At 29.6% G+C, this 26,357-nt stretch overlaps 1 protein-coding gene across 9 annotated transcripts in view; it reads right to left on the bottom strand.

Moving 5' to 3' along the window:
* Positions 1 to 1,067: 1,067 nt before the first annotated feature.
* The window catches only part of LOC145311863 (uncharacterized), an 83,691-nt gene continuing 58,401 nt past the window's right edge, over positions 1,068 to 26,357 (bottom strand). For 2 of the 9 annotated variants that reach the window (XM_080150873.1, XM_080150874.1), the window contains exons 5-14: positions 22,626 to 22,706; positions 22,286 to 22,386; positions 21,853 to 21,931; positions 21,001 to 21,177; positions 19,668 to 19,692; positions 18,097 to 18,237; positions 12,103 to 12,230; positions 10,156 to 10,217; positions 8,164 to 8,332; positions 1,068 to 5,916 (exon numbers count right to left, since the gene is read on the bottom strand). In XM_080150873.1, coding sequence (XP_080006999.1) covers positions 5,821 to 5,916; positions 8,164 to 8,332; positions 10,156 to 10,217; positions 12,103 to 12,230; positions 18,097 to 18,237; positions 19,668 to 19,692; positions 21,001 to 21,177; positions 21,853 to 21,931; positions 22,286 to 22,386; positions 22,626 to 22,706 — 1,059 coding nt within the window. In that variant the 3' untranslated portion in view covers positions 1,068 to 5,820. The remainder of the gene's footprint in view (positions 5,917 to 8,163; positions 8,333 to 10,155; positions 10,218 to 12,102; positions 12,231 to 18,096; positions 18,238 to 19,667; positions 19,693 to 21,000; positions 21,178 to 21,852; positions 21,932 to 22,285; positions 22,387 to 22,625; positions 22,707 to 26,357) is intronic. The other 7 variants (XM_080150879.1, XM_080150881.1, XM_080150877.1 and 4 more) reach the window with 6 other exon arrangements.

Raw genomic sequence — 26,357 nt, 5'->3', positions numbered from 1 at the left:
GTTTTTTAAAGTAGAAGCCTCTTGGGGAAGGGAGGGGTAGGTATTTTTCACAGTGTTGATTGATCTTGGGATGTTGAAAGTCTCCCCAAAACAGTTATGAACCTTCCCAATTGACCTATAAGGAGACCTACATCGGCTTATCAGTTGGCGAGATCCTAAACAACAGACAGACAGACATCATGTTACTTTTAGATAGGATTGTGGGTTCACCCCTGCCCAAACTTCTTATTTTGGGGTGAAGTTGTAGCTCCCAATATTTAATGTTTTCTTAAAGCCGAAGATCTTTATAGTGTCTATAAAAAAGGGGATACTTCGGCCAAAAGGTTTTTAATTTCCTTATCTTGAAATTGTGTAAAATATACACCTTTGGTTAATCTACGGAAACATCTTATTAAAATTCGATTTAGCCGTAGTTATCAGGATTTTATAGAAGTATTTTGAGTTTGCTCCAACAAAGGATCTGAACGTTTTTTTCTCAGGAAAATATACCACATAGCTTGGATTTGTGTGCACTAATTAAACAGATAATTGCACTAGTTTATTTTTTAAATTGAAAACACAGTTAATGCAACCATTTACACCATTCTAGTAGAATCATGGTGAAAAATTAAACTGTAGAATATTGCGTCTTGAGTTTATTTCGCTCACCAAATTAGCAATCCATTTTAAAAAGATTATCTTAGTTTATGTCCATTTGTATGTCTGTGTGTTTTTATATCTGTGTTACTCAACCGAGTTCCTCTGAACAAAAACATTTCAATTGTATATTAGAATGGATAACTGTCTTACGCCCTATTGAAAATAATAAAACGCCTATTACTTACTATTTTGTGCCCCCCTAAACCCTACTAAAATTTTGACTAAGTAGGCTATTAGAAATTTTATCATTTGCTATTCCCGAATACAGAGCTATTATTGGTATTTCCAGCTTTTGAACGGCCAACCCATGTTATGAAAGTACCAAACTATGCATAAAATTATGTAAATATGTGTTGTAATATTATTTTTTTTGTATGCTTATGTTGAAATACATTTCTATCTATCAATCTATTTAATCAAATAAGACATTTTTCAATATAATAATGTTATATTTAGTTAACTATACATATTACACAGCCATCAATCAAAGTAGAAATATAATAACAAATCACTAAAGTATCCAACCACTTCAAATATCAAAACTTAAATTAAAACTATTGTTTAATTCATTATTTAATAAAATGACGTGGGCACATCAAATTCAAGTAAAATTAGTTTAATTTACAAGAGTCTTGAAAATTTACAAAATTTAATTTTGTAGACTGAAGAGACTAAATTTTATCTAATTTCTAATTAAAAAGGAGGGAATTTTTGCTTACTTACCGAAAACATAGATCCATTTATATCTAAATATTCAAATCATTATTTTTTTACTTTAAAAAAAAACAACACTAGACCCTTAATTTAAAATAGTTTTCAGTACACAAGCTCTGTGATTAAGAAAAGTCCACAAAACAATATTTAAAACAAGTATGAATTCATCCATAACTAGGAAAAGTTTGTCTGGATACTTCAGTGATACACCTGAACATTTATTTATGGTGGGGCGGGTGGAGGAGGGTAAAATCTGGAGGGAACACAGTACTAACATATTTTTATAAATGTCCTAATATAGAAAAATAAATATGCATTTCTAAAATTATCAAACAAATTTTATTTTCATTTGCAATATTAAAAATAATCATAAGTATGTCATATTTGCATTAATAATTAAGAAAAAATAAGAGTTGTAATAATTTTCTAATTTTAGAACATTTATAAAAATTTGAATTTTTGGAAAAACATGATAATCACTACAAAAGTTACCAAGTCAAAAATCGCGGTCAAAAATTTAGCAAAAAAATCTATCAAACACAAAATATCGATGCATCTCAAAAAAACAATCAATACTCAACGATATTATTCACCTTCCATTTTACAGATTGTAGAAGTGGTTTTAAAAATATATTTTTACCATAGTATGATTGTTTACAAGCAGACTAGACAAAAGAGATACACTGCGATACTATAGTGTAAAACAACTCTTAAAACCACTTTATATTAAGCATAAACTTAAGTTTCATTCTTAAATAATAACTATTATACCTAATATGATTATTCTTTTTGTTGACATATATAAAAAAATTGTTTATATCACATCTAAAAACTAAAATTTTGATGCCCTGTTGTGCTAGAGTTATGATAGAAATAAACTTGTTTCAAATAAAAATATTAAACAAACCTAATATTTGATTTCATTATTGATCATATTTTTAAGCTTTTTACAATTAATTATAAGATTGCATTGTTTTATTTTACTAAAAACTATTTTGATACTATTGAACTATTGGGGACTGAGGAAATGAAAAACTTTGATTTTGTAAAGTAAGCGAATTTCGTGCATTATTAAAGAAAAATTAAATGAGGTATACTAAAACTTTTTTTGATTGTTAAAATTAAATGAGAAAATAAATCCACATAAACTTTTAAAACTTCATTCCCTTATTTTAAACTTGAAGAAAAAATAAATTTCTTCTAAATAGACTCAAATTATGATTTTTAGTTCACTATATGGTACTTTTTTCGAAAGTATAATATTTTGAACAATTTCATCTATTTCAAAGAAATATACCTTTCATAAAACAGTAAAGCATAGGACTTTCTTTAAAAAATGAATAAATTCGGGAAAACTGAAAAAATATTTGATTAGTAAAAGAATGGAAATAAATGGAATTATGTTCTTTTATATCTAGTCTAATTGTGACTTCCATACATAGGGTAAAAATAACTTTTTATATCTATAGTTGGGACAGCTAAACCAAGTCTTATTAATTAGAAACTAATGATTCCCCTTTGTATTTAAATGTATGTTAACCACAAAATATTAGGTCATGTATTAATGAATTTTTTTCAATTTTTTTTCTCATTAAATTTTGAGAGAAAAAAAAGAGTTTTTGAAATAAAAAGTAGCAAACTTATTGATAATCTTACGTTACCTTGTAAAGTATAAGGCTTTTTATGTTTCTACTTTGTAAGATATGATTAGATGTCCCAACTGTTCTCTCTCTTGAAAAAAGTTTTACGGAATCCTTAGAGATGATCTCCTTTTAGAGAACTTCTCACTTTTATTCCTTTTTTTCTTCTTACTTTTCCAGGGTCTAATTCTTAAGAAAAACAAATAGAAGAAAATGCCACCTCTCGTCCTTAATTTTCCAAAGTGAATCTTGTAAAGCTCTGTTATTGAATTTTTTAAAAAGTTTTTAAACTTTATAAAATTAGGTTGTTGTCCCGCATAATAAAGCATTTTTGAAGATTTTTATTAATATTTTGAGATATTTTTTTGGTGAATTTCCCGTTCTGCCTATCTTTTAAAGAATTAGCCTCATTTTTTTTTAGTACAACGAGAAAGAATAAACAACATAAAAAAAACATACAAGGTTATGCTAACTCAAGAAAAACAGGCTCATTCTACAATTTGAAAATAAAATTTAAGAATTATTGAGACAATATTGATGCAATTGGTAATAATATAGAAACTTGCAGGTTTTTTTATTCAGGTTATTTATCCTTGATCCTGTACAGTGTACAATGTTCAAATCCGTTGAATTCTTCTTTACAAAGAGAATATTTAACAGACATTTAACAAGGTCATGAGTTAAAGGATGGGACATGGGACGATAAATTAATCTTTCTCTAAATTCCTGTGTGCAAAAATCTGGTAATAGATGGTAAAAACTGTTTTAAATTAGGATCGAAGATTAATAAATCCATCATTACTCTTACCTTTACTGACTACAGCTTTTATTGAAATTCCAGAAATTGATAAGAAAGAAGAAGGTATTACTATTTCAAAATAAGGAGATATAAATAAATAAAAATAAATGTGTTTATGCTTTTATTATTCAAGGAAAGGGGCACAGTAATTTAGCGATTTTAATCAGGTGCAGTCATGGGATAATTTTTGCATTAAATGATTTTTTATGTTTATTCTCCCCCCCCCCCCCACAACTCCATCTGACACCCCTTTCTCTTTTTGATTTTGAAAAAATTACTCACAACAAAAAGTCATATTACACCCAAGTTTTACATTATTTAAAACTATTAAAATCGCTCAATGTCCCCTTTCCTTATTATTATGCTTGTGTTGTGTAATGTATTAATGTAGATGTTAAATAATTGTTTGTGAAAAAGGAAAACTGGTAAAAATAAATTTTATAACAAAAAATGTGGAGATGAAAAAATCTATAATCCATAACAATTGCTGATTTAGTTATAAAATTATCTATTAAATGAAGGATTTAAACCAAAATAGAATAACATTTTTTTTGTATAAAATAAATTGATGATTTTTTCTTCTCAATAATAAAATCATTTATTAACAATTATTCTTAAGTAAACCGTCCTCTTGAGAGGGTAACAACGCACTGAGTGTATTTTCATATAGATTCATTCTTAGTAGGAATATAACAATCTTTTAATAAATGGAAGATTTGGTTTGATTTGTTTAGGTTCTGTAATAATGGTAGAAATTTTTATTATAAATGGCTATTTGAAAAAAAAATTAGTCATGTAGTCTTAAATTTTTGTTTAATATTGCATATATTCCTTTAAACTAACATTTACTAACATATTGATAATTGCAAAAGAAGGTTAATTTAATTCTAACAAATATCTATTAAAGTATTTAAATAATCTTTAGAACGCTTTCAAATCAAATTCTAATTAACTTCTTTTGCAACTAGAACATGTGTAATATCAATTAGACTTTATCATCCATAACAATACAGTTAATTAAAATAATAAAACATACAATAAAAATTGATAATAATAAAATTGAGTTGTCCATAAAGGTATAATTATAATAATATATATTTATATAATATAATCTTATTTAATATAATAACATATGCTAATCTATATAAATTTGACCGTATTGTGTGACCCGATATGTTTACACTACCACAGCTGAGGAGGATGGAAACAATGTCAAATTTTGGCGCGATATTTGAATGCCGATACTAATTTTGGCGCCAATTTTTGTTAAAAAAAAATTTGGCGCGAAATTGATCACATTTTTGGCGCCAATTTTGTAATTAAGATTGCATCCTCCTGGTTTATACTACACGTTTAACATCAAAGTAAAACATTATTATATTATCATTATTATAGTTAATATTGTGACATATGTATTACACATTACCATTTTGTTTCCTTTTTTCAGCCATTTAGAGAACTTTTGCATTGATGGCAGAATTTTTGTAACACTTCTGCTTAACAAATGTATTGTTGAATTGGACCAGTTCCTTTTTTAAAAGTGAGGAATACACTTGTCAAATGTTTTTTGTTTATTATAAAAATGCAGTGGTTTTTCCACTGGTATCAATTTTGTCATGTTTCTAGATAATTTAACAAATCACCAGGTTTTAAAATTTATTATGAATGATCTTTAGTTTAAATTACCTCTACTTAGGGTATGAAAAGTCACTGTATACAAATATTTTATCACTGGTAAATATGGCGAAGAGATTGCAATATGTAAAGGTTAGAAACAATTAAACAATTCTAGGGATTTAACATTATTTTCTATTCTTTGCAAAAAGATTAACAAACATTTAATAATAATGCTTTTACAGCATTTTTTTTTACAAGGGTTCCAATATTTTACAAATATAAGCTTGACAAATTTTTGGACCAATCCTAATATTAACAACATCTAAACTTTGTTCTGTCAGGTTTCTTTATAATAAATATATGCATCAAGCGTTGTTGTTGATGTGGGAAAAAACTTTAAAAGTTTGTATTTTATCTTTTATCAACAAGTTGGTTGAGTTTTTCCTCTAGGGCGACCATCATTTGCTTGAGATCTCCATTCTCCTTCTTCAGGTTTTCTACTTCATTCTACAAATAGAATTATAAAGTTAGAAATGTACAAAGTAGTGGAAAACAAGGACTTACAGGAATATGACAGTTGAAGAAACTTGGAAGTGGCAGTCAGCTTAGATTAATTTTAACCGCTAAATAACAACAATTCCCAGCCCAAGTATTATATTCAGAAAATTAACTGCAGCCAACATAGAATTGGTCCACCACCCTCCTAAGAGAAATTGCCCCTAAAAAGAGTAACCCTCCCCCTCCTTTTTTTTCTTTTTAAAACTAAAATTATGAGTTTGTGGTGTGGGTCGACTTGCTACCCCTTCACACCTCAAATGCACCTAGAGGAATCTAGGGAGTGTCGCCGCCTTTAAATAAATATAGTGATTTTTTAATGGTGAAAATTTGAGGTACAAAATAGTCGATCTACAGCCATACTCTTTTCTGGAAGAAAACAAAATGATAAACGAATAAAAATACAAATCAAAATGGTAACAAGGATGACAACATCCATAAGTAGCGAAGCACAAAAAATCGTGGATGGAAATACGTAAAAGTAGACTTAAAGTGTATTTATTAAAATCAAGAATATATTTATTGGAGAAAATAAACCCGAAACCTTGTTTTATTTTAAATGATGACGACGGTCAAAGTAGATTACATAAAAGATTCTCATAACAATGGGAAAAATTATTTTGATACTGATATCCCAAAAAAGTTTGAAAATTGGACCAAAAACACCAAATATATGGGGAAATATGTAAAACATATAAAAATAGCCAAAAACCTGATAAAAGGCAGTCTGACCGCCATGGTTGTTTACTTTAAACGACGGGAAATTTAATTTTGATATCATTACTGAAAAATTTTTGAAATAAACATAAACATAAACACTGAAGATATGGAGAAAATATGTGAAAAATACAAAAACAGCCTAAAACCTGCTAAAAAGCGGTCCGACCGCCCTTGATGTTTTATAGTTAATTGTGCTCCTTAATAATGGGAATGTTGTCAAAAAATTTCAGCTGTCTATCTTTAATAGGAGCCGAGAAAATCACGTTTCCCCTATTCTGTCTCAGACGGACGGACAGACGGACGGACGGACATTTCGAATTATAGAGTAGCTTCGCTACTAAAAAAGATGTTATTATTAACAATATTTATTTGATCAACAATATATTTGTTATTATTTTGGTTTGAGATAACGAGGGATTAAGTTTATTATCAATGCCACAGTAGGTGGGAGACCAATAAGATTACCGGAAAGTCACACAGTAACTTTACTAACTTTATTCATGAGAGCTAATGAGTTCAAGTCCATACCTAAAAAAATTTGACTCTACTGCTTACATTAAATAGGAAATGCCTTGACACAGACACAGGTATAACTAATCAATAGGCACATTTAGGGCATCAAGATAAATGTCGGACTATTAAAGAGTTAAAAGAATATTTTAACACTATATGTGCTGTTGAAATAAGAGTTAAGTCTCTAGTAAAACGAGTTTTATGCCTGTTCATATGCCACGACATTACAATTTCACATACTATAAATGTCAAGCAACCGATAACAATAGCAGGTTCATTTTTCTACGATTAAATTAATAGGATGTATTTCTTAAGACACACATTCTAGTAAATTTACTGTGTGATAACCGATTATCTACAAACCGGAAAATTTTTATTATAGAACTAATAAATGTTTTACACTACACTTAATTTACATAATTCTCAATAAGAATTTATTAAGAAAACAATACACTTTTTAAGAGGATTGTATGGTACTTTTTGTTTAAGGAAATTTTTCAAATATTTAAACATAATTCAATATACGAAAATAAAAAAAAGTGGTGCTAAATGAAAATAAATCTTATTTGACAAGGAATCACCATTGGCCAATATTAAATCGTCCACAAAATGATGGATAATTTTGTGTTTTAGAAATAAGTACAATAAGTACAATGTTATAGCCTTCATAATAGGTCAACTAAAGTTTATTTATCACTAGTGGCTGCTCCTATCAACTTATGATTAGCGAGAAAAAAATTCTAAGGCTTGAAACTGTATTTTAAAAGTGTAGTCAAACACCAAAATAAGGCTTTACTAATAATTGATACCACATTGATTTACTTTTGATTGTAAAGTAAAAGACAGTAAACCTGATAACCCCCGCTATTTTAAAAATAAGGATTAAGTATAAAATATTATGTTTTCTATTTTCCTAGCAGTTTCACATGAATGTATCCAACACAAATTATAAAAATAAAAAATTACCTTTAGTGACATATTTTCTTCTTCAAGAAATCTTGCCCGCATAGCTATTTGATTTTCCTTGAGTCTTCTGGCTTCTCGTGACCGTTTGGCCGCCTCATTGTTCTTTGACCGTTTTGCCCAGTACTTGTTGTTCTTCAGCTCCTCGGGCACAAACTGCTTTTTCCGCTTTCTGTAACAAATAATGGTCATTAAACGCCATGCTTAAGTCAAGGTGTCATAAAATAATATTTAAAAAGGCAATGCACGATACCATATACTTTACAGCCAACTAGCGGCTGTGCCCCTAGCATCTAAGGGCTATATATCCGAAGGGATGAAGAAGGGCTCAAAAAAGCCTAAAACCATCGCAGGACCTATAAGAAGCCTCTATGTAAAGGAGAACCATATAGGTTCAGCGGTTAGCGAGATCCTTCGTTACAGACAAAGAAATCCATACTACTTTACATAATAGGGTTGCGTGGTAACCATTCTTTCCTTTCCAAGAAAACCATATTTTACTTCTCGAAAACCTTTCTTATTTTTACTTATTATCGCTGCGCTTGATTCGATCACAATAAAAATAGTAATATAATACTTTTTCAAAATATGAAATGATAAATTAATCATATTATGCATTTAAAAATGAAAATCGATAGAAGCTCTAGTAATTTAAGAATTAGACCCGCTTCTTTACTCATAAGAAGACTTCTTTGCTGTTAATTCTAATTATTCTTTTTAAACATAAAGATCACTTGAAAACAGTGTAGTTAGTAACTAAATAATATCAGCTGTTAACTAGTATAATGATATTAATCCTCTATAAATGTCAGCATCTGTCTGTCTTTAATGCAAAGTGGGCTCGAAATTTATTATTGTTAACGTAACGGATAGCTTTTATCTTTAATTTAGGCATGTATAATTTTCATATCGATTTCAAACTTTGCATGATGACTTATGCAACAGTTTGGTACGATTTAGAAAGCATAGCGGTAATATCCTTTAAGAATATTTTTTTCAATTTTGAAAATTTGAGTACCTCCCCCCCCTGACAGAACTATGAACTCTGGCCGCGGCGCTCGGCACCCTTGCCTGCCTAGCCGCAGCACTCGGCTCCCTTGCCTGCCTAGGTAATTTTTTTGTATGCTATATATATTTTTTTCATTTGATTCCTGGGACAACAAAGTCCAATATTATAAGCGAAGCATCTGCATTATAAAGTGTTAATGCTCATGTGTCCTATCATCTGATTTTAGAGCTTTGCATTTATGGATGCTGTCATCCTTGTTTTCTACATCAATATATGTACTTATGTATGTTATCGAGTACTCCAATATTTTTTTTTATTTTCTCCCTTTTCTTTTCTGTTTTCTCTCTTTCTTTTCTTTAACTCTGTCAAGGGTATGCGGAAAGTGTCATGTGCGACGTCATAAAAATAGTCTATTATCCATCTCTTCTTTAGGAGTTTCCTGTTCAACTTCTCCTCTCAACCTTCCTTTTTTAGATCAATTTTCATGACGTCACTCATTTTCTGTCATCCCTCTTAATTGTTGACCGTATGTTTGGCAAATAACTTCAAACAGCGTGTGCTATTATTGGACATAATCGTTATTTTTTGATGACAACTTATAACAACAAAGAAAATTAATTCGAAAAAAATCACGAAACCTATGCGTGATTTTCAGCTGTTGTTGTGGGGCAACACATATTAGAATTGACTTTTTATCTGCCCTCCAAATATTATTTTATATTCATACCGCTTGCTGGCTAAACCTTATTCCTGGTTTGATGAAGCTGTGTATAGTGCCTGTAAAAGAAATTACGTCATACAATACAAATGACCCTTGATATTTGATAGGCTAATACAATAGACATACTATACTACCTTTATTGCTAATACCCAGACTAAATTACATATTAAATGGCAGGCAAGTTTACATTTAAATTGACCAATGGTAGGCCAATATTTTTTAAAGGCACTGTAAAAAGCTTCTTTTTGGATGGAAAAATTCTAACCTGATAATAGGTTGTGGTTTTAGCTCTTCTTCTGAGAATCTTCGTGTGGCCGGATCAAAATCCTGAAATTAACAATACCATGAAATACCTTAGTTCTTAACCATTCTCCAAATTATTACGCACACTTCGCGACAATTAGGATTTACTAATAAAATTTTATCTATCTAAATAACATAAAGATATTTGTAAATATAAAGACTAGGTTGTGTGTATATGTATTTGTATGTCAACCTATATGCGTTCATACTTTCAAATTGTCAAATCAAATTTACTCAATTCAATATTACAAGTATAAACAAAGTGTTTATGTAAAACGGCGAAAATTTTCAATCAACAAATTTCCATGTTTTCTAAATTTATCATATCAAAAGTAATAAAGGAAAGATCCTATGAAAAGCCCGAGATGGCCTAGCTATCGATGGAAATATCAGGCAAATTAAAAATATTGTAATAAGAACAAATATTCCATTTATTTCATTAGTGACAATGTAAAAACTTTAAAGATATATTCAAATACAAGTGCATTACAAATGAATTTAATATACAAAAAATATATATGCGTGAATATTCAAAAAAGAAATTATTCAAATAAGAATTAATTGGATTTTTTTATAAACATTTTAACATTTAAACATTTAAGACAACGAAAAGGATTTATTCTTCCTTTTTCTTGTCTTAATATTTTTCAATGAATTATTGCTTATCATCGGACAAGTGTGTTTTTAGGGGTTAACACCTAAATAATATAAAAATGACTGCCTCCCAATTTTATAAACTTCCTCAAGGCCTACTCCCTGATTTTAAATTGGTAAATGACGGCGGAAAATATATTATTTATCTAAATTTATAGCAAAACCTTTAAAATTGTGTAAAAGATATGACATGCAACAAAAATTAGAATACATGCAAGACAAATAAAAATCAATACATTCAAAAGAAACTTAATGGATCGGCGGCCACTTTTTTAACAAAAGTGGATGAGCTTTTGTCCTTAAATAGAATTATGCATTTTTTTTTGTAAAGCAAAAGGTATTGGGAGTATTAGGTTAAGTGTCTGAACACCTAATCCCCAGAGAAAAATGTCATGGATAAAAGAGGTAATCCACAAATAAAAAAAAGTGGGAGGGGGGAATGGTGGATTTTTTGAATACTCTCTTAAAATTATTTATACGAGGATTTAAAGTTTTTTTTCGGCTACCCAACCCTGAGATAAGCGTGCATTTTGTAAAAATTAATTAAATATTAATTTACCATAATAATACTTAAAAATCTAAAAGGTTAGGTTAAATTTTAAACATTTTGTAATAGCTTAATTTTCCGTTCGAAAAATCTTTAATCTTTAATCTAAATTACAAATTACCACCAAAATAAGAAATAAAAAACCCAAATGATTTTTCTAAATTATCGTTTAGAAATTGTATATTTATTTATTTTATTTTAAAGTCATAGAGGTGAAAAGTAAAATCCAAAACAAGAATAAGTTATAAAAGATACTTACATTTCTAAAAAGTTTACATCAAACGAGAAAAAGAAAACTTACGACAACCCTACCCTCCCCCGACCTATGACAAAAAATTACATGCGCTTAAAAAAAATAATGGACTTAACAACGCTGTACAGGGCTTATTTCAAAATAATATAAAATCTATAAAATCAAAGTAACCTTTTTATAAAAAGTACCTTGTAATGACTGCTTAAATATTAGTGTCGCAGCTACTCTAAAACCCAATTGATTGGTTCCTGTAAGTACTTTATCTAATATATCTACGGAAATAAGGGGTTAAATGATTTACTAACAATACCTGCGCTGTAACTTCCAAATTTTTCATAGCTTATTATTGCTGGGATACTTATTGACATAAAGTAAAAAATGTATTTTTGAAAGCCACCCTGCACATAAAACAACATTAGAACAATAATAGTAAAAAAAATTGTAAAGATTCTTACTTGTACCTGGCCCGGAATGGTCGCCAGCCGGAGGTCATCCTGGGAGAAGTTAACGCAAACGGTGCTGGTGTACCCGGAGAAGGACCGGGAGTCGTCCTCGCTGTCCTCGGAGGTCGTCCTCATTCGCTCTACAAAATTCAAATAAAGTTTAGTTTGAATTTTAAAGATATGAAAAAACATGAAACTATCATTAAAATTTTAAAGAAAAAAAAACAATTTAGAACAGTAGTGCCAAAGATTAAGTCAAATTGGATTTGGAATTACTTTTTACTCACGAAAAGAAATATAAGAGGTTGTTTGAAAGCAGAATTTAGCTGCTAATAGCCATCAGAAGTAACCCGGAGGGGGGGTATCGAGTAAATATTTAAAACGGCTTTCGATTGGTGGCTAGTGACGAGCTACTGCCGTGCCATGCTTTAAAAAGCAGTGTTGCCATGGCATTTGTTGGATATTTTAGTCATTTTGGGAAATTTTCTGTTTGGCAAGTTCTAAACTAAGTTTACAAATATTTTTAAAAAATATATGGGCAACATCAAGCAGGGGTTACAAATATACATCACGTAATGGAATGTTTTCTTATTGTATAAATATTAGTTATGTGTAAAAGCCTATTATTGTGCAAAAAAAGTAAATGAATCAATATTATAAAACTTTTATTTCTGATCAATTATCAACAGTTTTCAATACCTAATTAACTACGTTTTCTTTTGAACTCGTACAGTCTACAGTGCTCAATAATGATTAATTAAGTTAATTGTATTTTTTTTTTCAATCCCTTTTAATTTCATCTCTTATTGGTCTTCCTTTTATGTTGATCGATAAAACTGGCCTTTAGTACTACATTACATTTCGTTTCAGGTTTGACCAAGAAAAGAGGGGACAATGGACCGTTAATGACACTGGTATTCAAAGTTATCTTATTCGTTGGCTCATAAATTTTGATTGGTTGGTTCCAACTAATAGTGTCCAAACTGTTTAACCAATAATCTTTATCAACTTGATTTTTTTTCTAGTCTTTCTACCTATAAATATTTGCTTTAAGATGTGAATGTTTATAACTAATGCAATTATAAGTGTGTCAGATAATACATGATACATATATGTATTACAAATTTACATTCTAATTAGATTTTATAGTTTTTAAACTTCCAAATTTTATTTTATATAATTACATTAATGATTCAATGACGGTTAGAGGCAGAATTGTGCAGGAAGATTTTAGCCTTGAGGGGGCGAAAAAAGTAGCACTTTCAGGGGGCCAACGAAAACTGCATATGACAAAATATCAATAATTTAATGTATGTAATAAATTAATGAACAGAAAGCACAAACATAACATATCAAATTAAAATAACATTTCAATGCACTCTAAACACTTTTTGTATACTAGCAGATAACCCCAAGAATCTAGGGGCCCTAGCAGAGAGGTTTTTGAAAAATAGCTTAAAACGATCCCAAGACTTTTATCTCAAAATAAAATGGCCTAAAAACACAACAGGACCTATGTAAAGCATCCATTGAAGGGAGGTCTCAATCGATTCTGTGGTTAAGCTACAGACAAAAAATCCTTACTACTTTATATGATAGGGTTAAAACATTGTTTGATGGTTAAAATGTTAAATATTTTTTCTTCTTAAAATTATATAATTATAAAATGTATTTTCTAAAATCTTAAAATGAATAAATCATATTTCATAATAAAAAGCCTAAAAAGGACCCAAATGATATTCTGAAATAGGACAATTTTAGAATACAATAACAAGTGTACAATATCTTTGTGATTATATACAGAAAATAAAACACTATTTCTCGTATTCATTCGAATCCGGTGGATAGGAACCGGTTCTCATCCATACGAAAAAACTATGTCTAGCATCGTATTATATCCAGCTTTCTACGAATATAGAAATGTACAATCATAAGATTAAAACCAGTTTTTTAGCCGGTGCCTTCGGCACCTCAGGGCTAAAAAAAACTAGTTTTAATCTCATAATTGTACTTTCTATATCCGCGGAAAGCCGTTTATAATACGATGCTAGAAATAACTATTACCATCCATATTTGTATTTTGAAAATAAGAGAAGCTAAAACCAAATCAGATTGATATTTGTCGGTACATGAAGCTTAAATTTTCCACCCTTAAGGCTTTGAAAGCTTTGAAAGGCTGAATTATTGTAACTACTAATGTATTGTCTAATGACAATAATAGTCCTAGGCCCAAAAACAAACAGACCTAATTTTTTACCATGATTTTTAAAAAGATGTCGTATTTGTTCATCATTTGTTTTTTCAGAACACTTCCCCGCTTACAATTATAATTCTAAATGTATACAAAATAGGTTTTTATCTCAAATCAAATAGCTAAACAATAGATGTATGACCCTTTAATAGACAATTATAGTTCAGGAAGGGAGATAACATTGGATTGTAAATGCCTAAAGATTTTTAAACAGAATATCTCAGAAACATTTGTTAAAAGCTTTGTCAGTTCAAACTAGTAGTGTCCGAACTTTTCAGTTAATAATTTGAATACGCACACAGGATGGTAATTTTGTTTGTAATCATCGGGGGTGTACATTAAATTAATTCCTTTAACAATCAAGGCATTAATATTCCCTAAAACTCTTCTCTTAAACCATATTTAACTTATAGAGATTAAGGTAGAAACGATGTGCTTTTAAAAACTCCCATTGGTCTGATAGAATCATTGGACATCTACTCTGTTACATTTAACATTTAAACCAAGACATAGCTAGGTAGTTCTTGGCCGTAAAATAATATAATTCAATTTAAAGCTTGATGGAAGGACAAGAGAGAATAACAATAAGAATCTATTAAAAGATTTTCATGGGATTGCGAATTCTAAGATTTTTGTAATATCAAGATATTACTGGATAACAAGGATGGCCAAGCCCATGCAATAATTTGCGCTAACATGTGTCGCAATAGTTTGAGAGATCATTTTTTTTACTTTCCAAGTTTGAAATGTTAAATTGAAGATAGGGCAGTCCTTTATTCACTTCAATTTTTATCTATACAGTGATTTATACTTAGGTAATCTTAAGATCCCTGTAATTGCTGAATACACTTGATTGTTATTTCTATTTTATTTTATTTTTTATTATTAAAGTGTAATGTGTGAAAAAACAAATAAGATCTTTAAATTATATAATATGTTGTCATCAATAACAATTGTTTTAATATTTAAATATTGTAGGTACACATAATATTTTTACAATTTCATAAACGTTCTGTAAGTCACGTGAGTCATAGTCCATTGTTTTTATGATTCTGCCCACAATCTTCAGGAATTAGGTAAAATTATGAAAAAAAACAAAAAACATTTAATGTTCAATATCCAAATAAAAATTTAATAAAAGAAAGAAATTTGAATTGTAATTTGTTTTTGACTGCAGGCAACTAAGCAACTCCTAGCCCCAAAGATAGAAAAATTAAATTACTACTCATCCCAACCAATGGAAAGGATAAATTTTCGTATCAATTCAAAATTCCAAAAATTTATAAAATTATATTTGTGATCAAATTTTTTGGAACCTTCTTCCCTGAGTGTCCCCTATCTTTATATGAAATCAGGATATTCTGGGTAGCCAAGGATCATTTTTTAGATTTTAAGAATTACCATTTTACTTTCATTTGGTATTAGGTATTGTTTAGATTTTATGGTAATGTTAAGCTTGCTCAGTTGACTACTAAACCTTTTTAATAGATTTTACCCTGTAGCGTTACAAAATTAACATTTCACAGCATTTTTTCTCCTTTTAAAATTACAACCCTATTGGTTGAATTAAATAATTTAAAACTACTGTTTCTGTTTCTGTCTTTCTTTAGATTTTTAAGCTAGCCAACAGATGAGAAAATACGTTTAACAAACTTTTGGTAACAGACAATACAATAATTTGTACTTGTTTAAAAAAGAGTTAAATAACAAATTTAACCATCTTAGTTTAATTGCATTAAATTCAATGAAGAAAAAAACTTACATTTGAAGGAAAATCCAAAGATTTATCCTAAATAAGAAAGTTAAGTGAGATAATATTAAATATTAATCCTTCAAAAATCCAACCGAAATTTTTCTCTTTAAACTTTATCTGCTTCAAAACTGTGGCTTTTTAAGTAATTGTTTAATAAAGATGTTTGTTATTGATTACTGAAGACCGGCACCTATAATTTTAGTAAATATGAGATTTTAAATAAATTTTAAAGGAAAGAAACCCTATTTTTCTATAATTAGACTTCTTAGTATCTTCATTTCTCTTACAAATAAATCTCAGCTACAAAAACTTTAACAAATTTAATAAAAAACTTTTTTACTTTTTTAATTTAAATTAGCTGAGAATCTATTTATTGTTAAGAACTTTCTTTATTTCTTTATAATTTGTTTATAATATTTTTTACAGCTTTTCCTTTCTCATATTTATTTTTTGATTTATTATTTAGAAAGTTAATAATGATTACAATTGACACAAAATGTATTATTTTTATCAACTTACCTGTGTATTAGCATTATCGTTATTACCAATAAGAAAGACATTAAAAAGTTTAAAAGAATTACTTGTAGATTTTTTTACATGAAGATAAAATAAAAATACGCCAGAAGTTCTTCAATAATTTTTTGTTTTGTTTAATCTACTCCATACATATATATTAGTTTGTATATTCGTAACATTTAAATGACAGGTGCTACCTTGATGAGTATTCAAAAAAAAAAAATGTTTTTGTTTTTATAAAAAAAAATAATTGCCTCGTTGGTTATGAACAAAATTGTACAAACTTCAAGGCAATGCGTTGAACATTTAAATATCTTTATTGACCATTTTCAGAATTAGAAAAAAATCTTTAAAAAACTCTTGTGTATGACAAGGAGGATAAAACCATAAGAAGCGATAATCCGTTTATCATCCAAACAAATCTGTATACCATTATAGGAGACGAACAAACAGAATATTTATAGAGTGGAATAGTTGCTTATTGGTAAAAAATATTATAACAGCAAATAATATTTAATTTATCCCTTAAAAATAAAATCTCTTCATGATTAACCGAAGGACAAAGTCTTATTTACAAAAATATTTTATGATTAGATACTCATACTGACGGGCAGACAGAATTTTAGAGAAGCCTCCCTATACTAAAACTAAGTTTTTGTACCTAAAATAACTTTCCATGTCTTAATATTCCTTTTATGAGTTTTTTTTCCCATATTTTTAAAAGTTTATGTTTAATTTAAACTACACATTTAGAGAGTATGTATCTAGAAATTCAATATCTATTACATAAAAGAGCCCTTATGATACATATATAAATATAAATGTATTGTAATATTAACAAATTAGTCTTCCCTCAATTGTTTTGTTACTTTTGCGATAAGAGAGAAGATACATTCATGTTCTATTGACCTTTCTCTGTAAATTACCCCATCTACTAATTTCTAAAATTTCTACAGCTATGTTTATAAAGACAAACAAGAACAACACAGTGCATAGTCGTGTGCTTGGCTCTGTTCAACAAACAGTAATTTTCTTTTATCGTATTCATTCGAATCCGGTGGATAGGAACCGGTTCTCATCCATACGAAAAAACTATGTCTAGCATCATATTATATCCAGCTTTCTACGAATATAAAAATCTACAATCATAAGATTAAAACCAGTTTTTTAGCCTGTGCCTTCGGCAGATTGTACATTCTATATCCGCGGTAATCTGTTTATAATACGATGAGAAAAATAACTATTCTTAATGAAGATTGCCGTAAATTGTATAGTTAGTTGTGGAACTATTAGAAAAGTTAGTTATAATTTTTCATAATTAAGTGTTTCTTAATTTTATAAGAAAAAGTAATATCCGCGAAAAGCTGTGCATAAAACGATGCGATAAATAACTATTCTATGATTCCAGAAACAAGCAATAACATAGCCAAGCAAACGGAGTAAAGTTTAAACATATATGTGTAGTATGGACATGTAAAATAACTACCTTTACGTTTACTAGCCAGAGATTTCTTACTTTCAGGTGAGAGCCGGTCCAGACGGTCCAGCCGGTCCAGCCGGTCGTTCTGCAACATGTGATTTTCTGGAGATACCATGTTTTGCCGAACTAGGGGTCGAACACTTGCCTACATCGTACAAAACATCATTTTCATGATTTTATTAGAATTTATTCCCACCAGATCGAACCCAACACCATTGGTTGATTTTCAATTACCCAATAAAAGGGTTGCACAAGACGATTGCGATGGGGAGATACAGTTATTTAACCCTTTCTCTCTCTCTAGTGTTTTATTCTAATAACCCCACTAATGAAAATTACATCCCTATGTTTTTCTTGGGATTTCTTAATAATCTTAATTGCAAATGTAGGAAACAACGGAGGCAAAAGAATTAGTTTATTTCCTTATAGAAAGACCATACAACCATGCACATCTTACGAGTAACTTTCAATTAAAAAACATTACCCTTAACCTAACCTTTTCTCAAATGGAAGGGGGGTAACTTAGTTTCTTACTGGAAAAGGGATCTTACGACGAAAAAAAGTAATATTTTGTAAAGACAGAATGTAATCTGTACAATAGTTTAGTCTATTTAAACACATAAATATGTCAGGTACACACACTCAGCTTGTAACAATAATAAGTCAATTATTTATGTTTTAAAAATAATTTACGTACTTCCTCTCAAAACTTATGGCATTCTTTCTATATACAATTTCGTTGTGTTATGGAGAAAATATGACCCGAATTAAAAGTGGTAAATAAACAAAATAAAAATAAATGCAATATTTTTTACTGTGACTGTGTTTCTTTATCTTTAAATAGTGGATCCGCCCTAGTAGCCTCTTGGAGTACTAAAATAAAAGTATGGTGGGGCAAAGTCGACGCTCACCGTTTAATATGATCTTCGACTTAATTTGTGTTGTGGCCTAGTGTGAGGGACAATAATTTATCTTTTAGGATTTAAAGCAATTTATTTGGACATGTTTAGAACTCCTAAACATGTCTGGCGCAATTTGTTGCATCACAAAAACAATTATGTCCTAAAGTATCTCATGAACAGTAGGGTGACAAAAAAAATTAAATGACCATTTGCTAGGAAAAATGAGATATATGGTATTATTCGTAAAATGTAATCTAAATGTCAAAAAGTCAATACCACCAACCATATTTACTTTCTATTTGCGTGTGTTTTTATATGTGTATGTGTGTGTGTGTGTGTGTGTGTATGACAGATTCTGGTTATAAAGTAGTTGCGACATCAAAGTAAACAAAACAAACAAAGTTTTTGAAATATAAACCTTGTTTTTCTTTACTCGCAAAATTAAATTCTTTACTAGAAAATTGTTTAGAGCAAAATATTTTGCTCTATGAAAATATTTTCATTCAATAAAACTTTATATTCTAGGTAAAAGTTATAATTTAAAGATAAGTATTAATTCAATTAAATACAAGAACAGGGTAATGCCTAGGAGTTAAAACACATCTTATTACTATATAAACTTTTCAGGGTGTAAATATGAATTTATTAAAAATGATGTTTTTGTTCTATTTTCCTGTGGTATTCCGGAATTATTGTTTTCCTGTTAACAAAATTAGATTCAGGTTTTTGTCAATCATTAAAAGATTATCTTTCTACATCTTTACATTCTCAATGCATGCGAGTATGTAAAGTAAAAATCAACAAAAACACTACATGATTCCAAAAATAGTTTATTATTGTTTATAACACTATAAAATAAGCGTAACAATATATGCTTCTCTTTTACAAACTTACACTAATAGAAATTGAGGTATCAAGGAAAAATTCGCACAAATTACTATGTGTTAGGTAATTTAAATACACTTTACCCTTTTGGATAAAGATTCATGGATTTAAATCTATTTGAATCAAATGCAAGGCCTTAAGAATATCTGCTCTAGGATTATGAATATGATTTTCGATTTATGTGTTTATTTTAAAAAAATGGAATTAGGTAGCAATCTAGAATAAAAAAAGATATTCAATGATTAAAATAGCTATATATTATTTTTTGGCGTTATCCTCTTTTTTCAATTTTGAAAATTTGAGTACAACCTCCGGGCCTCCCCCCCCCCTCCCCCGAGAGCGAACAACTATTTTAGGTTAGGTTAGGTTTTGGCTAGGGGGCCGAGCACTGCGGCTAGGCAGGCAAGGGGGCCGAGCGCTGCCTATATATTAGAGTATTAGAGTATATTATATTATATTAGAGTATATAACCTATTTTTCTTACTTATTATGATAAAAGGTACGAAGTAAATAAATAACTGTCAAAATATTCTTTTTATCTTATAATACTCTCTCTTATAAATTTATATTCATTGAAAATTATTGAATTTTCTCTTTTTAATATTAAGTACCCCAAGAATAATTGAAATAGATAGTTTTTATCTTCTACTTCCCTATAACTGACCCCCTAAATGGACCTAAATAAGCATCATGTAATTTAGGCAATTTCAAAACGGGTTTTTGATGCTTTTTTTAATGCTCTTTCATTTTAATAGTTAATCGCTGTTTTTAGTATATTCTAATAGTTAAATTAATAGCAATATACTATAATTGTTGTTTTTTCAAAGAAAATTTTATTGAGAATTTTAAATATTTTAGTTTTAATAAAATACTGAAATATTTAATACAGTATGAAATCACTGAAATATAATTTATTTAAAATCCATAAAGTGGAATTGAAAAGATTATTAAAATTGATTCTGAACATTGAGGAGTGAAAAATGATCTTTGCAAAGAAAAATTAAATAGAAAAAAAACCAACTAGGTATCCTACATTGAAATTTGGGTCAGGTTATGTTTGAGTAAAATATTTCTCAGTAGAAATTTTTTATATGATTGACAAAAAATTGAATCTAATTAATGCCTGAAGATTATGATTATTGTACAATTCTGGTGGCTTGCCAACGTGATGCATAATTGGGGGCCTCACTGGGCCCCCACTGCCCCCTCCCCCATGAAGGTCTTGCTGTTGTTGTTGGTGAAGTTGTCGACTAGATTGATGGTGTTGGGGCAGCTGTTGCTGACCATGACCGTGCGGACCCTGAAATAATTAGTAGAACAAATAATATGATAATGTCCGTTTGTTTATCTGTGTGAAAATGTGCATTATAAATGAATATCTACTTTAAAACTCACTTTAAACTGGTCATTTATCTTTGGTTCTACTGGTAAAAGTAAATTTATAAGACATGAAATATTTACTCGATTCAGGTAAGGGAGAGTTTTTTTTCTAGTGCGATTTGTCTTAGGAGGTTGGAGGAACATTCCCCCAAATAGTTATAAACCATCTAAGAACCTTTATGAAGCTTCACTGTGAAGAAGAACCACATCGGTTCAGTGGAAAGAAAAATCTTAAGCTAAATGGAGAACACGCTAAAATCCTATTACTTTTATAACAGGATTGAATTTAAATCTATAATACAAAGTAGAATGATGTATATCCTGCTATCCGTCTGTCTAAAGCTTAAGTTCTCGGCAACCACTGAACCGATTAAATTCTACTCTTCAGGGAATATACCTACTGGTCATATGACGGTTCTAAGCTGTTTTCATGGGGGGAGAACCACCACCACCCCCCCCAAAAAAAAAAATTTCCCTCAATTTGTTTTCTTTTTGGGTACCTATTTTTTAAATTACCTTTTGGGGCAAAGGCTATGGGGTGAAGTCGCTAGTCTTTTAAAAACTAGAACAAGGAAAAGTTCGCGTTGGTTCTTACCTGTAACTGTTGATGTTGGTTGTGGTCTGAGTTGGATTCTCTGAGACTATCAATATTAGCTGGGCGGATCAGGTTGTATCTAAAACAATATTTTAGTCAGCTACCGTCTATCAAAATTTTAAACAAATGAATTTAGTTCATCTTAATTAGTACCATCTATAAAGTTAAATATTGGTCATGGGAAAGCCAAGTTTGTGACATGGAATGTTTGTGTGACAATGTATTTAAAAAAGAGCATAATAGATCTGCTTTTTAAAATTATGGAAATATGGTAAAAACTTCATTATGTACAATATCCAAATTTTCAATAGCCTAAAAAAATAAGGAAAGGTAATTCGTCTTTATTTGCCAATGACTTCCAGAATTTAGAAATTAAACAAGAACAACAAAGTTACAAAACAAACGAAGAAGAAAATATCCTGTAAACACTTACAACCTGTTGTGAGGATCTTGTTGATTTCTGACGTCATGCATCTGAGGTTGCTGGAGCATACCCTGGCCTCCGGGCACTCCGCACAGGTCATCCATGTCCTCCTAGATTAACAGGGAAAGTTAGTATTAAAATCTTTCGACACAATTTTAAATAAACTATTTTTCAATTTTTGATTATTTGGTAATCCAAAAAACTAAATTTTTTCTATCTTAAATGACTCCATCCTAAAAGAATAAATACAACAGACAATTTTAACTTTTTTTTAGTATCCGTCACCACCTGCAAAAAGTGGCCCAACACCGGATTTGACCTCTATGTCTACATATGTTATTATACTCACAAAAATGGTCCCATGGAAGGGTCCAAGAATCTTATCAATAACGTTGCGGGTTCGAGTACTCGCCCTCTCTTCCTCTTCATTCTAAAAGTGTTGCAATTATTACTAACTGCTTCTCTGTCAGGCGCATAACACTAAAAAATTAGGATTTGGTCTATGGAGGTCTTATTGTTAGTTTTTATTTACATAAAATGTGCTAATTAATGATATAGCTACCCCCCGGGTTTCGGATCCGGATCCGCAAGGATCCGCATAAATGCGGAAAAAATGGGAAAATCTACCTAAATTTATATAAAATCTCAGACATTCTCTTGATGAGAGCCAATCTTTAAGGTTTAGGTTCAGACTTGAAAATTAAAAGTATTTTTGACTTCGAATTAAAGAATAATTTTTTTTTTTGAAAAATTTAGTGATTTTATTTTTATTGTCAAGGATCCGGATCCGGATCCGCACTGACCAAATTTTGAGGATCCGGATCCGCATACAATCAATGCGGATTCGAAACCCTGGCTACCCCATAGCTAAACTGTGTACGTTCGACTGTTCGGCATTCAAATAATAACTCAAATATTGTTGCATAAAAATATGGGTAAACCAATTATAATTCCTTACTAAACCTTTTAAGTAAGTCAGTTACTCCGCCTTATAACAATATTGGTAAGGTAAAAGTGCACTTGGTATGAGTCATTACCTGCGATGCAAAAAAAAAACTATTTACGCCATAGTAACTAAATGTCAGCTGGGATTTAGAGGTACATGATATGAATTAAAAGAATTCATATATAAATTCTTTTTGATATAGTATAGTAGCTTAGACTATTTGGCATAATACCTTCAAATTTCCTTCATTAATTTAAAATGTACATATATGTCAAAATAAAATAAACAATTTTATAAAATATTTCCCATCCCTTCACCCAAGTGCAAGGCATAGTTGCAAAAGATTTAAGGTTACTTCTCTTCTATCCAATAAAGTTATGATATTAATGTTGCCCCAATTTCACAATTTTTTAATGAGAAAGAAAAATAGTAAATGTCTTACAGACAAATTTAATCTTGATTTAAAAACTTATAGGGAACTTATGTATTTCAACAATAAGCTAGCGAAAGAAAAATAAGTGAACTCTAAAAGAGAAGAAATGAAAACAATCCATAATTGTTACTACATGTACAATTTTTATAATAAAATATGAATTTAATGAAAAATTGCAAATAAATAGCATAGCTGCTGCCAGCGTTTTTTCTGTGTTGTTTTGTTGAAACACTATGATACAAAGTTGAGGGTGAAATATAAATGCAAGCAGTTTTAAGCAAGGATAAAGGGATAGGATAATAGACGATAAATTAATCTTACCCTAATGCTACAAATCAAAATTCTGCCCTTGGTGGCTCCACAATATTGAAGAATTAAGTGCTGTAGGTTGATTTAACAGCCTTTGTCCTCCCCTCCCTGGTTGAAAACCTTATGACGACAAATTCTATGAAATATTATTGATTTGGATTAAAACAACAAATATTGCAAACATTGGTTCGCAGCATGAAAATTTTTTTTGGCCTGTAAAATATTCCTTTCATTAGGGATGTATATTAAAAGAAAAAAAAAACAGACTCTGCTGCCTTTGTGAAGGAGAAAAAATAATTAATTGTGTCTTTATTTATTATAAATCTTTTTCGTAATTAAGGTTTACTCAAGTAAAAGTTAGTCATTTTATTGAATTACTACTATAATGGAAGTTCATGTAACCACAATGTATAATATAATTTAATACGTAACGACTTTACGATAAGACACAATGTTAAAAGCATGAAACTAAGAATCTAAACTTAATTTTGAAGAGGAAAAACTAAAAAGAACATTACTGATGTTATATATTCAATTATATAAAGTAGTAAGTATGTCCGCTAAAATCTCGCCATTCAATCAACCGATTGAGTTTTTCATTTTTTTTGAAGTCTTGGGATGGTTTTAGACTATTTTTCAGACCACCCCCCTCCCTTTTCATAATAAGCTGTTAAAACAGTTACTTAACATTAAATTAAACACTAGAGTGGTAAGGGGATAAATAACTGTTTTTAACTTTCCCGAGGACCCTGTGCCGACTTTCAATTAGGTCTTTGAAAATAAATAGATATTAAAGCCAACAAGGTCGCTACAAAAGACAGAAAGCAATTTCCAGCAGACGAAAAAGGTCCCCAACCGGTTATACATCTATACTATAAATCTATTTACTTAACGACAAAAGCTTTTTATAAAATAAACCCATGTCCAAGAAATAAGAATGCACATTTATTTATAGAAATTATCCACAACAATGACTTGATACTATTATACTACAATTTCAACACTTTTCAACAAAAAAAGACGAAGATAAAATGCTTATTGATTTTCATGTTTAAAAAAAAAAGTATTTGCAATAGAAAAAAATGCTTTTTGTTGTTGTGTTATGTTAGTAAATAAATATTAATAAGTTTTGACTTCTAGAACATTTATAACTAATTAACAACTTGTGGGATCATGAATTATAATTTAACTTAATGCTTTGTAGTATTGCAGTAATACTGATTAAGTAAGAGCTCCTTTGATTGCACGATCTTTGTCTGACAAGCAAAACTTTGCAAGGTTGTTAGTTACGCTAGATATCTTCTACTCTGTTTTATTTTTTTTTATCCCTTTAGGGGCTCTCCTGAAACCAACTTAACTTAACCTAACTTGAAAAAATTATCAAAAGTTTTATAAAATTTAAGAGGGGGTTATATGCTATTAGAGGAATATTGGCCTAGATTTTTTGTCTAGACGCATAAAATGCCAAAAATATTTCCTTTCCTCAAACTTGTTAATATCCCAGAATCAATCACAACTTACAGGAAAATGAAAAGGTTTTCTGGTGCCCTCTGTTCCATCTAAAAGTTTGATGATTATCATCTGGAACTAATAATTGACAGACACCCAATGTATAAAGAATAGGACTTATCTAAAGACAGAAATCGCCCGAATAAAAAATATTAAATTTTCCACTTTGCACCATTCCAAAATTACAGATATTCAAAAAAAAGTTGCATTATTGCCAATTCAAGCACATTTCATTAATGTATGCTATTAGTCATTGTTTGTACTGTACTTAAAATTGACACAGAAATTTACAATGACTTTCTGATATTATATAAAGACATTTAATTTAATAAGTTTTTATATCGATTAGGTGAATTATCTATATTTTGATTAATATGAAAATTTCGAATTCGATGAAATAAAGATCAAATAACGTCCAATAATGTTTAGTATTTCAGTTTTTACAATAGAATCGTATCACGTACGAGGTACAATTCTTTTGTGAACATTAATATAATGGGCATTTATTCAGCTTTGGTCAAAGAAAAAAAGCATGATTAAGTTCAATAAAGGTTGAAATAAAATAACATGAAGCCTGTTGACTAAAATGAGGATTTGGATCTGACTCACCACTATCATAAAAGTTTTATCATAAAAGAAAAGTTATTCCTAGGGTAATTTCTGATGGGAGGGTGGAGATTCCGTACCACAAAACATATACTGTTAAGTAGAGCAAGACAAAGAATAATAGACAGACAAGTCAAAATTTCAGACAAAGAACAGAAAGATTACTATTTATAGAGAAGCTTTGCTATCGAAAAAAACTGAATGCGCTACACTTTTAGAATTCTGATAAATAAATAAATAAATGCTTAAACATCTTTTTCTTTGTTCTCACGACCTCT

The sequence above is a fragment of the Acartia tonsa genome, chromosome 2 (genome assembly GCF_053477335.1).
Source record: "Acartia tonsa isolate MP-2025a chromosome 2, ASM5347733v1, whole genome shotgun sequence".
In the NCBI taxonomy this organism is placed as follows: domain Eukaryota; kingdom Metazoa; phylum Arthropoda; class Copepoda; order Calanoida; family Acartiidae; genus Acartia; species Acartia tonsa.
The sequence above is the reverse complement of the archived record's forward strand: the minus strand, read 5'-3'. Positions and strand labels throughout refer to the sequence as shown.